At 43.7% G+C, this 14103-nt stretch overlaps 1 protein-coding gene across 1 annotated transcript; it reads left to right on the top strand.

The window, feature by feature from the left end:
- Nucleotides 1-479: 479 nt before the first annotated feature.
- On the top strand, nucleotides 480-3972 carry ATP4B (ATPase, H+/K+ exchanging, beta polypeptide; the record flags this gene model as incomplete). Its single annotated transcript, XM_010158802.1, has 5 exons — nucleotides 480-593; nucleotides 1356-1555; nucleotides 2494-2550; nucleotides 3559-3651; nucleotides 3811-3972. Coding segments are annotated over 5 exons (626 nt in total), but the record flags the coding sequence as incomplete, so codon positions are not given.
- Nucleotides 3973-14103: the final 10131 nt, after the last annotated feature.

Here is a 14103-nt window from a genome sequence, read left to right as displayed (position 1 = left end):
CGTTCTGTGATTCTATGATATTCAGTAAGCTTGATGTTTGCTGACAAAAGAATTCCTGTAAAATATTAAGCATGGCTCTTTCAAAAGCGGTTTCTGACACAGCTGTACGATCCGTTTCTGTAACCTGAATTATTTAATAATAAGTAATAAGTGACTTATTATTGCCCTTTTTAACAAGTCCTGGGGAAATCCAGTGCAATTGCTGGAATGGCTTTGCAAGCTGTTCTCATAACAGCGTGCATATACACAGAAGGAAAAAAGTTTAGCAGCAGCAGAGGCTTTAGGGTCGTGGTTGAACAGCTCACAGGCAAGATGGTTTCCGTATGGGTTTAAATCCTCCCCAGCAAAGCCCAGGGATCTCCTACACTTAGAATAATGGGTCTTGATGCAGCAGCACCATCACTATTGTCAATTTAAACAAATCTGTGCCTAGCACCTCTCTCTCCTCTGCTTTGCCTTCCCTTTTTTTCCCCACGAAGGTGTAACATTACGACCTGACGTTTATGGGGACAGAGGACTACAGATTTATTACAACGCATCCGACAACAAAACCTGGGAAGGTTTAGTGACAACCCTTCGGACTTTTCTGACAGGTAAATATGGGGTTTCCTGCATAATACTAAAAAAAACCAGTGCTGTCCCATCTCCCGCATTAGGTCTCAGGACCTTAAGTCAGTCATTCCATTTTCCATCTGTCCTTCTGAAATCACAGCTTTTGAGTGGAAAATGCATCTTCTGAAAGGGATGAGCAAACCATCTCATGAATCTGTAAATCAAACATATCTATTTACTGTAATGGTGTCTGTTAAAAGCAGAACCCTGCCTCAGGAGTTTTACTTTGTTTAATCCTAAATAGCCTAAATAACATATGCTAATAGAAAGTTTGGAGGGAAGAAAAAAGATCTTCAAAAGTAGTCTCACCTGAAGTAATCCAATACTGCCCGTGACTACAAAGTGCCATAAGTCTTGTGAAGCCGCTGCATAGTGTCCTCAGAGAGTACAGTCAAAGCAGGTTAGGTGCTCCGCTTGCCTGTTCTTATCTTATTATATTCCTTTTGAGCCTTAATACCATATTTCTGTCTCATACACATATTGAGAAAGAACACATTTGAGACTGACTTTACATGGAGCCATCAATACAAATTATCAGCCTTAATTCGATCTCCTTATTTTCTAAAACAAAACCAAAGCCAACCTCCCATACAATTCAGATTTTCGTCATACCACCTAACCCCACTTTCACTTGAAGTACAGTCCCTCATGATGTAACCTCCAGCCTGATACTGGGATGCATAACTCACATATGAAACACTTCAGAGGGGAATCTTTCTTCCTTCCTTCCTTCACATACCTAGCATACACGCCAGCTGCTCAGCGTCTGAACGTCAACTGCACCGGTGACACGTACTTCATCCAGGACACCTTCGACGGCCCCAATAAAACAAAACTATCCTGCAAATTTACCTCAGATATGCTTCAAAACTGCTCCGGCATCACAGATCCGACTTTTGGCTTTCCAGAAGGAAAACCCTGTTTTATTATAAAGATGAACAGGGTAAGTACAAGCTCAGGGTGTGGAGTGGGAACGAATTCAGTGAGAATTTAGTTTTATTAGCATCTCCGTAGCGCTCTCATCCGACAAAAGAGGATGTGAAACAGGATTGGGTACTGCGGGATAAAACTGTGCCTTCAGCTAAGGCGTCAGGATGTGACAGTAACCAAAGTGATTTCAGGGAGGTGATACTTGCACACTTGCTTTCTCCAGGCTGCAAAGAAAATCTTTAGCGGAACCTATAAAAACAAAGTTCAGGCCTGGTGGATATTTTTATCAGTGAAAACCACCAACATGTGTTTTTTGGAGAGGATAAAGGGAATCTTCTATGCTTCCTTTAATTTTTTTCAGGGCACAGACAAAGGCATAAGCATTTCACTTTTGTTTCCAGGTAAAATTCTGAGCCTTCTAGCTCAGAAATTCTCCCCCACTTGCCGATAGACAAAATCACTTGATTTTTGGTTTGGCTTGCACCTTCGATGGTTTCCAGAATCTGTACAAGATCTAACTGTGAGAGGAGAGCTGTGCCCTCATTTTGACAAATGAAACACAGGCTTTTCCCCAAAACACCTTTGCCTCCTTCAGCAAGGCTGCACACCAGGCACAGCAAGGGGGGAGGCAGGTGGATAGTGCCCCCAGGGGCTTTACCTCCTCTCGCCTTCGCTGCTGCAGGATGCAACCCCACTATTTTTGTAGGACCAAACGGGCCCAAGGGTTTCTGACAAAGCCAAGGTTTTCTTGGGTTGGAAAAGACCTTAAAGATCATCTAATTCCAAACCCCCCGCCATGGGCAGGGACACCCTCCACTAGGCCATATTGCTCAGATGATCTGTTTGACAGCACCTTATACAGAAACACATTAAGCATCCTTTGAGGCCCAGTTAATAGTTTTTATCTCAAAACGATTTCCAAGATGACCCAACATGTGTTTTCTATTTCAGATTATCAAGTTTTTCCCTGGCAATGGCACTGCACCAAGGGTAGACTGCACATACATGGTGAGTGCATGAGGTCCGGGACTCAAAAATGTCAAGCCCTGCAGCTCTGATAGCAAGAGAAGGAGAGTCACGACCAAAATGATTACCCTGCAGCTCCGAAAATCAGATAATTTTGGTGAAATACTGGGAATATCCTCCATTCTGTGTAATTTCTTGAACCAGCAGATATCCTAGGAACAGTAACAAAATGTTTGCTTTACTTGAATTCACCTGAAAAATTGTTTTCCCGTGCTGCAGAGAACACCTGCTGCTTGCTTTCAGCTCCCAGTTGTGAAGTTCAGGCTCTCTGCACATTTCTTTTCTCAGGTCATCTCTTGTCCAATTTCTGCCCAAAGTATGGCCAGCTGTGAGGTCAGACTACATGGCTCAGGGCTTTTAGGGTTTTGAAGTCTACACAGGCTAAGGATGGAGTCAGCACCACCTCTCTGGGCAACCTATTCCACAGCTTAGAATCACAGAACAGTTTGGGTTGGAAGGGACCTTAAAGACCATCTAGTTCCAACCCCCCTGCCATGGGCAGGGACACCTTCCACTAGACCAGGTTGCTCAAAGCCTCATCCAGCCTGGCCTTGAACACTTCCAGGGATGGGGCATCCACAGCTTCTCTGGGCAACCTGTTCCAGTGCCTCACCACCCTCTCCGGGAAGAACTTCTTCCTGACGCCCAATCTAAACCTCCCCACTTTCAATTTAAACCCGTTATCCCCTGTCCTGTCACTACAGGCCTTTGTAAAAAGTCCCCCCCCAGCTTCCTTGTAGCCCCTTCAGGTACTGGAAGTCCCCACTCACCGCACCCACAACCGCTGTGAAAGCACACTCGCCCGTTTCTCTTGGCAGTAGCAACACCAGATTTCCACTTTCAGCTGAGAAAGAAAAATAAGTCCGGTGCTAAACTGCTGAACCCGAGCGTTAATACACACTGCGCAGCTTTTGGCAGCAGTAGAACACTTGCCCGGGGCCAGCTTAAAACGGCCCAGCCAACAAAGCTTCCTTCCTCCTTCACGAGCAGGGCGAAGAGTCTCGCCCGCTGGAGGTGGACTACTACCCTGTGAACGGTACCTTCAACCTGCACTACTTCCCCTACTATGGAAAAAAGGCACAGGTGGGTGCTCACGTAAAGGAGTATTACTTCCCTTTACCTTCACAGAAGATTAAACGCATGCAGCATCTCCGCAACCTTACGAGGGCTGGGGAGAAGGCTAATTTTAAGGCTTTATTTTGGCAGTGAAAAATTACGTGGGTTTTCTTTTTCCCCCCCTAGCCCAGCTACAGCAATCCTTTGGTAGCCGTGAAATTTCTCAACATTACAAGGAATGTAGAACTTCGAATAGTGTGCAAAATCATTGGAGCTGGAATTACCTTTGATAACATTCACGATCCGTATGAAGGAAAAGTGGAATTCAAACTGAAAATAGACGACTGAGCAGCGACAAAGACACTTCTGAAAAACACAAGTGAGAGTGAACTTGCCTGTTACTGCATTCATCTGTATTTATTTTCTATGATTCCCATATAAATTCACACAAATTGCAAGGAGACATTTCCCACTGAAGACGACCCATATAGCTAAAAATCGAGATACCGCTTGCCGTGTGTGAAGGAGATGAGGGTTACCTCGATGTATGTAGCTTACTATTCCATGGCTAGCGTGTGCTGCTGCCTTCATGCAAGTATTTGCACAAAACAGGTTTTCCACTGAATGGAGCAGCTGTGCCTTCAAAAATAAGCATAGGATCAAAACATCATTTTCAGTCACTTTCCAACCCATAATAAATAATTGATGTATAATACTAAATCTTGGTTATTGAGAAATAATAACATAGCTAGAAAAAGAAATGAATAGTTTGAAATACTAGCAAGTAATACAAAATTCTCAATCTGTCTTGTACAGTATGTATAAATTATAAAAATATGTTAAAATTATCTGTATCCCAATGCATTGGGTTTTTGAACCAGTCAGCCAAGTCAGATTTTGTTAGCTGATGTATCAATGACCGCAAGAGAAGTGAACTTGAAATCTGGCCTCTAGCTTAGAGGTTTTGCTGTACCACCTACAACTTCCGTCTGCGCGTAACTTACATAACAAGGACCAGTAAGACTGTAACATCCAGTCGTATCCAGGAGAACTGTGTCCATGTAACTGTTAGAGGGTTTTTGGGGTTAGTGTTTTTTTCCATAGCATCACCCTCTATTGCAATGATAAGCTTTGGGTTACTTGGAAAAATCTGGAAGATGAAGTAGCGCTAAATCGTTAAGTGAATCTAAACCTTAAGAAGTCTAGCTCTGCCATACACAATGCAAATATGCAGGATTGCTCTGCCTGCATAGTATGTTTATGTTAGATGAAGTCCAGGAGGCTTCAGCCAGAAAATAAACACTGCACAGAAAAAGATACTCAAGAGAAGAAATCATTTCACACCTTCATTGCCTGGCCACTTCAGGAAGTGGGAAGATCTAACAGGTAAACCTGAGTGGCATTCAGCCAGCCAGCTTGCAGAGATTCTAGTTGGGAGGGAGCATTTCCCATTCAAACCACAAATGGTATTTGAGCCCTTCTTCAAAAAATCGGGCATTCTGCATTTCAGAAACAGTAAGAAAATTCATGCTCTTAAATTCCCCCTCCTCACTGGTCTTTCGTATTTCAATTTTTACAGCGGGACTTTGTCTTAAAGAGGCTGAATAAAAATCAATTTTATATCCTTTTTGGAACACAGGTCTCCTCCTGGGCATCTTTCCAAAATAGTATGGAAAACAACGAAATAATAAAATATTTTTTTATAACAAGAGAGCAATTTCAAGCTTAAAAGTAATTCAACGTTGTCTATAAACAGAGCACTTAAATCTTGCCAAGAAACCCAAGAACTCTCCCCTCGCTGTCTCTAACACAGGCAGGTTCACTGGGTGACTGCGCTTGACTTGGCGCCTGCAATCTGCAGAGGTTTGAATCGGGCAATGCAGCATCCCAAGTCCACATTTTAGTTAGCACACACAGGAAGACGCTGAAACGCCCCACGGGCTGGGGTACCTGCACTGCCACAGCTTCAGAATGACAGCCTAGACCGACGGTGCAGAAAGACCTTGGATGAGGTATAGGCATTAAAGACCCAAGTGTCCTTGTGTTGACCAAAGGATGATGCGTCCTGAGGCCAAAAAAAAGGGTATGCAGCTCCACTGGATCTGGTTCTTCAAGTATGAAGACTGTCACCTTGAATTTAGATTTTTCATTAACTTTTAGCTATCTGAGATGATTTTCTTCCTTTACTACAAATAATAGTAATACAGAGCAAGGTTTGCGGCTAGTGTAGCTGAAGCAGAAAAATTCCCGTGAAAGCTCTATGTGTATTAATCTGGGAATAATTAACCCTAGCTTGCCCAGAACCGACACCTAAGCACCCTTAAACAGCGTTAACGACCAGCACACAAGCATTTCGCAGCACTGCGACCGCAGAGCCCAACGCTACGTACCAACGTTTCATGTAGTGGCGAAGACAGCCTTACACAGTTGCATGGAGACATCCAAGTGGCGGAAGTTACAAGATAAAGACCAAAATAAGTGCAGGGGAAGGAAAAGGGGCAGGACACCCTGCCCAAGGCCCAAGAGGGGTGACTGGCAAAACCAAACCAAGTTAAAGAGCAGTTGAAATCCCCCTTCAGGTAGGGGAGGGGAGGGCAAGATGCATAAAACACCAACGACGGGAGAAATCACGACAGACCCTCACTCCAGCCTGATTGCCTTCTCCTTGGAGACTGATGAGGACCCCGGCCATCAGTGCCAGGAGCTCCACACTTCTGTACAGTCACAGCTGATTTAGTGTAAAAATGTTATAGACAACAGTTTTATGTGCAAAGCAATAATGATTAATAACATGCAAGAACCAACCATTAGCACAAAGTGTGTTGTTAATGAATTCAGTACTTTTGCTTTAAAGTTTAAAACTTTGGATTGTCCCCCTGTACTGGGCACTGGTGAGGGCACACCATGAGTACTGTGTTCAGTTCTGGGGCCCTCACTGCAAGAAAGACATTGAGGTGCTAGAGCATGTCCAGAGCAGGGCAACGGAGCTGGGGAAGGGTCTGGAGCACAAGTGCTGTGAGGAGCAGCTGAGGGAACTGGGGGTGTTCACCCTGGAGAAGAGGAGGCTCAGGGGAGACCTGATCGCTCTCTACAGCTGCCTGAAAGGAGGGTGCAGAGAGGGGGGGGTTGGTCTCTTCTCCCAGGTGACAAGCGACAGGACAAGAGGAAACGGCCTCAAGTTGTGCCAGAGGAGGTTTAGATTGGATATTAGGAAAAGTTTCTTTACTAAAGGTGTTGTCAGGCACTGGAACGGGCTGCCCAAGGAACTGGTGGAGTCACCATTCCTGAAGGGATTTAAGAGACGTGTGGATGTGGTGCTGAAGGATGTGGTTCAGTGGTGGTATCAGCAGTGTTAGGTTAAGGGTTGGACTTAGAACAGAAACACACAGTTGCTTTGAGATGTAACTTCCTCTCAACACCTCCATCTGTTCTCATGAATATTCATACAATTGGTAAAGCCAATAATTAGATGCAAAGTCCACATGTGTATTATTACAATGAAGAAAAATCAATGGAGTGCAGAAAAACACTGAATACAAGCACCCTGATGCTTAAAGGATTTTTTGTGTTGTGACTCCGAGAGTACAGGAAGTCCAAAACGTTTGCCCTCTACCTTTTAAAATTGTTAAGTAGTATATATTAATAATCAAGTCTTTGCTATTGCACTTGGGAGTTCTTCACATCATTTCGTATAACTGGTTTTAATCGCTCACATGTAAGAAAAGCCAGGCAGAGCTGTCCAACCACGTGCCACTTTCCGTGACTGGAAATGGAGAGTAACAGCTGCATCAGTAATGCTTGCAAAAAATATTTATGCTCTGCACATACACTCAATTCACAAGGTTCATGTCTTTCAGATACAAAAGTTCAAGCTCAAACAAGACTTTCTTGTTTAACATAAAATAAAAACGTGCATGAAAGAACAAGTGTCCTATGCCTCAATTTAATTTGCAAAACTCTCACTGGGGACAAAGACTGTTCACGGTTCTTCAATTTCTTGTTCTTGACACCAGCGGGGTAACAATGGATGCATGGCACTTCTCCTTAACTTAAAAGTAGAATTTGGCCTGAGAATTCCCTTTTCAGACTCCCACTACACCTCTCTTGCTTTCTCTACAAGGAGAAACAACTGAATTCTGGAAGGGCCCTTGGGATAACGTGCTTCATCACTAACGTGTGTATTCATGTGTCGGCCCACTGTTACCAACATGGGAATTCTACCATTTCAATCAAACTATATTCCAGGGGTTTATCACCATTGTGATCCACTACGTAATTTTTTTTTTTCTGATTTCAAGTTCCTGTCCTTAAATCTCATGTCACTTTTCTCTCCTGTATCTGTAAGTCTTTTAAAACCCCACTTTTTTGAGTGACCTAAGTCCAGTACTCCCTCATATTTCTTTCTTATAAACCAAAAGAGTTCCTTAAATCTCTTACTAGGAGATCTTGACATCAGGTATTGAGTAACTGGGGGAAGGACTTCTTTTCCGAGTCTTTCCCAATTTTCCCAACACCTTTTTAAAATGAAGATGCTAACAAATACAGAGCTGCCAGCTATTGGTCTCATATATACCCAGGCATAAAAATCCCTTTCCAATCCACCATTAGCTTTACCTATACACACAAAATGAGATTAGCTAGTTCCCTAAAACACCATGTAGGAGACAGGCGAGTTCTTGTCCGCCTCGACACCCAGATCACTTTTAGGATCTCACACTTTCAGTGCAGTCTTACCTCCCGTAAGCGTAGCTTGAATTCTTTGTTCAAAACATGTAGTTTAACCGTAACATTTTTTGGATGCGCCTTGGTTGCCGAGCAATCCACGCTGATCTGTCCTGTTCGTTGCTTGCTTCTTTTCTAACCAGGACCACTTGTAATTCTTTTTAATTTCTTTTTCCTGGGGTTGTTGAAGAAAACATTAAACAGAAATACAACCGTACTTGATGCAGCTGTTCAGTCAGTGATGTGGTGGTTTCAGTCAGGGATGAGCCCACAGGATCTTGTTTCATTCCATGATACATCAAGCTGAGCGGTCAGTGTCACCCCCTGTACCTGCAGTGCCGAGAACTGGTGGGGAGGGGAGGGGTGGGAAGTTTGCAATGCGCGTATTTTTTACAAGGCACAAACGGGGACCCTGAGAGGCACGACCCAGAAGGTGTGGAGGGGGTCAGCTAGGAAATTCCGGCCAGCAGTGCGGTCTTTGTTCGGACCTCATGGCAGGTGATTAGCAGAGAAGGAGCGTCTTTTGTCAGGGGATTGATCTGGGAGGGGGGGTTGGAAGTTTCTTTCTCCCTGCGGTCTCGGCTCCTTGTCTCAGAGTACGGGTTTTTCTCCCTCCGCTTTTGGGTTTGGTATTTTAGATTTCTTTTTTCCTTGATGTTTTAGAATCTGTGTCTGTCCACAGGTGGTGAGATCCTGTATCATACCTTCTATTATTGGCAGTAGCATTGTTCGTAAATCCCTAAGTTTCATTTACATAATTAAATAGTTCTTATTTCAATTATTATGAGCCCCCCTTGTTCTTCCTCTGACCCTTCCTCACTATTAGCTGGGACAGGGAGTTGGGGGGATTTAAGGGGAGTGGAGTGGTAGAGCAACTGGTGGTACTTAATTGCCAGATAGGGCTAAACCACGGCAGTGATAATGCCACAAAAACTATGACTCAGCAGTAAGCAGTTCATAACCCTTTAACACACAACCTGTAGATATTGTAAAATAATGTTAAAAAAAAATCAGACTGCAATAAATGAGAAAAGGCTTAAAGATGCTGAAATATATCCATCATTTCTTACTCAGCTACGAACTTGAAACCTCCTCCCATACACACATGACAGAACGTATTCTGTATTGTGTCATTTATTATAGGATGGTTTGGGTTGGAAGGGACCTTAAAGACCATCCAGTTCCAACCCCCCTGCCATGGGCAGGGACACCTTCCACTAGACCAGGTTGCTCAAAGCCTCATCCAGCCTGGCCTTGAACACTTCCAGGGATGGGGCATCCACAGCTTCTCTGGGCAACCTCTTCCAGTGCCTCACCACCCTCTCCATGAAGAATTTCTTCCTGGTATCTGATCTAAATCTCCTCTCTTTCAGTTTAAACCCATTACTCCTTGTCTTACCACTACATGCCTCCAGCATTCTTGTAGGCCCCAATAATTAACTTCTCAGGCTTTTAATTTTCTTTGAGCTGTTCCCTTCGGCAGTTTTGCTAATATGAGATTCAGGACTGATCTCAAGCTGTCTAGACCACATTTGGACAGGATTTCCTCGCATCACTTTGACAATTGGCCCCCTTAGAATTATTTTAGTCTGTGAGAATTTACTCCCTATTTCAAGGTTCATTAAACATCAGCATCAGAAATGTGGAACTTCCCATTCTGTTCTGGCCAGCTCTCAATAGGTTAGGGCTGGTATCACCACACTGTTTACAGCAATATACCATGACGCATACACAGCATTCAAACAAGATCAAATTTTTGAGCCTATCTTTGGATTTCAACCTGTTCACAGAACATCCAAAAATTTTACAAAGAAATGAGGTCACAGGAGAACAAAGTAGCAAAGCACTTGCAAAGACACTCCACAGGTGATTTTTCGATTAACACCAGTCTCCCTTCTTTCTTCTCTGCCACATGAGGACATTCTGTTTTTATCACAGAAAAGCTGCAAATCAATACTCATGATTTTCTCTGGTTAATGTTTCACTTGTTAGTGCTGCTGTGAATGTCTCCCTGGGGTCAGCAGCTCTCCCACCGAGTGAGAGGCAAACACATCTGGGTGACGACCACCATCATGCCAGGTGAGAATTACCAGCGTAACCAAATGCTGGAAGCAGGAAACACCCCGTGTGTGTAGGTTGTTTCTCTTCTTGATTCTGCTCCCAGCATCAGCTGCATTACTGCTTCTTCTTAGAAATCTCATCTTAAAGGACCAGTCTTCAATTCTACCTGCTCATCCAATTACCTTTTCCACCAAATGAGTTTGGTAACTTTTGACAGCTTCTGAAGATGAGTTGAGCTTCCCTTCTTTTTAATGCAGAGTCTCTCCAGTATGCAGACAAGCCAGATGACCCACTTGTCAGTCTGTTCATGATACTGACATGTGGTATTTTCTAACATATTCTTTTTGGTTGGTGTTGGTTTCCCCCCCTCTCCCTTCTCCTATGGGATTCATCTGGTCATTCAGGCTGGAAGGCATCTCAGGTCATCTCTTGTCCAATTTCTGCCCAAAGTATGGCCAGCTGTGAGGTCAGACTACATGGCTCAGGGATTTTAGGGTTTTGAAGTCTACACAGGCTAAGGATGGAGTCAGCACCACATCTCTGGGCAACCTATTCCACAGCTTAGAATCACAGAATGGTCTGGGTTGGAAGGGACCTCAACCCACCCCCCCCTGCAGGGGGCGGGGACACCTTCCACTAGACCAGGTTGCTCAAAGCCTCATCCAGCCTGGCCTTGAACACTTCCAGGGAGGGGGCATCCACAGCTTCTCAGAACCAGCTTGACCAGGTTCTTCCTTAAACCCAGTTGGAAGCGCTCGTTTCATTCAGCTTGTGTGCGCTGTCTCTCATCCTCCCACCATGCACCACATGGACGACTCCAGCTTCGCAACGGCCTTCTCACAGTACTGGAAGGTTGACATCAGCGCTCTTGAGGACCCCTCTTCTTCAGGCTGAACAAGCCCATCTCTCCCAGTCTCTCCTCATACAGCAATTACTCCAGCCCCCTGAGCATCTTGCTAACGAGAATCCAGGGAGGGTGAAGGAAGAATCAGAGACCAAGAATAACCTTGGAAAAATCTTAAATCCCTGCTCTCATTGTGCTGGCTTTTCCTGCTTAGTAAATTACAATTCAGGTAGAGCAAGGATTTAACAGTAAAGCCTTGTGTGTGTGTGATAATATTCTTTCTGGAAGCAGACAGATCTGAGAAGGGCTGAAGGCTGTTAACAAGACAAATAACCCACTGCTCTTCTCATAAGCGGACAAGAGAAAGGAATTCCCTACAGGAAACAACAGACTATCTGCGAAAAACAGTGTATATAGTCTCTGCTGACGGTCCTTCCAAGTAGTATTACATCAATGCTTTTTTTTTTTGCCTTCTCACCCTTTTTATATTAAAGCAGCAACCAATCTTCAGATTTCCCATTAATGTGAAGATTTCACAACCCGTGTATGTGCTGCTAACGCATTAAGAGATTTATCTTGTGACAGTCACCTCCTTCCATGAACAATCTACTAAATGGTCACCTTCAAGGGTTGGTACATTATCAGCCAGATTTAGTTTTGGTTCTCTGCAATAGTTGCTCTTCGTAGAGGGAAGATTAAAAAAAAAAGTTTCCATAATCATAATTGCTTTTCTTTAGTTCAAGCAAATTCCTACAGGACAAGCACAACAGTTTACTTTTGAAACAAACCATTCAAGAAATCTTTCTTATTATATATGTCAAAATACAGATACTTTCAAAGCTCAGCATCACTTTAGAAAAATAGTAAAAAATGAACACTGTTACCAGGATTTATCTGCAGGGCCAGTTCAGAGATATTCATACGCACACACACACTTGGCAACTCTTCCTCAGAACACAAAAAAGTGCTGACAAACGAAGTGGTAACAGCACATCCCTTCCCTGTCATGTTTTCCCCCAAACTGAGCCCTTACCTTACCTGATTCTCCTTACCTTTACCATCTTCTAATCTTTCTTAAACTGAATCGTAGCATCTGTCTCCTTACAGTATTTTCTACTTCCAGAGATTTCCTCAACAATTTCCTGTCCCACGATTTCCTCTTACATTCTGTTCCTGCTTTTGATCTTCCTTTTCCATCTGTACGTGTCGTACCACCCTTTTCAGAGATCAGAACCATATAGTTCAAAGTTACCTCCCACTTTCAAGGTCCTTCCATTTCAGGCCTGAAATTATTATATCTGTTCTACACATTTCTGTGCCCCCACTCCCACCCTCTTTTTTTAAACTTTCTACTCCTAGTCTTTTTTTGTAGTCTGACTAGTCTCCTCTTGTTTTCTCATTACTTCTTCCCAACTTACACCTTACCATCTTTTATGCCCCTCTGTAAAGACACTAAGTTTCAATCTGTTCTTTTCTGGTTCAGTCCTCTTCCTAATTCTTCAAGTCTCCTTTCCTCATTTCCACCTCCTCCCTCACCACTGGTTTCTTCTCTTCCCCTCCCCCCAGCCTTTCACCTAAATACTACGACCAGGTAACTGATATCTAGAGCAAGCAATAACAGACCTTCTCCTGTTATTGACTGTTGCCTTTACTAGAAAGCTCTCCTGAAACAAAGGTAACACAGATTCATTCCTCCAAACCACTCCAATGCTGCTTATTTAAACTTTCAAATTCCATTTCAGAGATTCATCATCAACAAAAAGCAAGCAAACTAACATCTTTTGAAACGTACGTTTTGCCGCTTTCACTCCCACCTTGAGCATGTCTCATCTGGTCTACTCCACTGATAAGAAGCAAAAGGAAACTGGCAGGATGCTTTCAGCCTTCCTTACCTAGTAAACGTCCCTGTACTCACACTCTGCAGGTACACCTTGGATCCCACGCTACAGATTTAGAACATAAGGGAAAACTGGAATAACCTCCTTGGACTGTCAGAAGTTCTTCAGTAACTATTGCTGTGCTCTGCAGATAAAACTGCCACTCAACAGCAAAGATGATTTGAATCAGCTGACCCAACTGCAACAAGATCCTTGCTTCTCGCACTAGCACTGCAAAGAATGGCATTTTTAGTGAGAAGCAAAGCATTCAATTACACACCCCACACCCCCCAAAAAAATGGTTTCCCCAGGCCCATGAAATTGAGTAGTAGTTTGCTTGGTTCACTTGGTACTACAGCAAGGTTTGATACAATTAGAAAACGTTCACTGTGCACGAACTGCGTAAGAACCAACATCCCCTTACGACAGGTTTGTCAAGGCATAATCCCTCAGAGAAGACATCTAACACACTTCATATTTATCACAGGATTTAAGTGCACCCAGGAGCCCATACCAGACAGTAAGTTGTCTTTGCAGCGACTCCCTGGAGTTTGTGGAAGCAACAAATTCTGGCTCTGACACCAGCCTGCAGACTGACCGAGCCAGTTCAGTAACCTGTGCTTTCGGGTGAGAGCAGAGGATGTGATCTGACAAGACGATTTAAGGTGGAAGTATATGGAAAGTAGATGAAGACCTGTTCTGAGGGCACGGGAATGTTAAGGGGTGAAAAGTTAGGACAGTAAGCGTGTGATCCTAAACAGAGGAGCTCAACTGGAGTACTACGACTGGCCCGACACTCTGAGGAGCAACAGGAGACGCGCAAGAAGAGAGTACACAGAGGAAGACGCTGCTTTTTTGCATCGTAAGTTACCAAGAGCTGTAAGGACAAAATACAAAATGAAAGCAAAAAAACCTGGGCCCTCTGTAGTGCAGATGCAGTATCCTGAGACAGTTAATTCTAGGTCTTGTGATGAG

This window comes from Eurypyga helias, unplaced genomic scaffold, assembly GCF_000690775.1.
Source record: "Eurypyga helias isolate BGI_N326 unplaced genomic scaffold, ASM69077v1 scaffold7329, whole genome shotgun sequence".
Taxonomy (NCBI): Eukaryota; Metazoa; Chordata; class Aves; order Eurypygiformes; family Eurypygidae; genus Eurypyga; species Eurypyga helias.
This window is presented reverse-complemented; position numbering and strand designations above follow the sequence as displayed.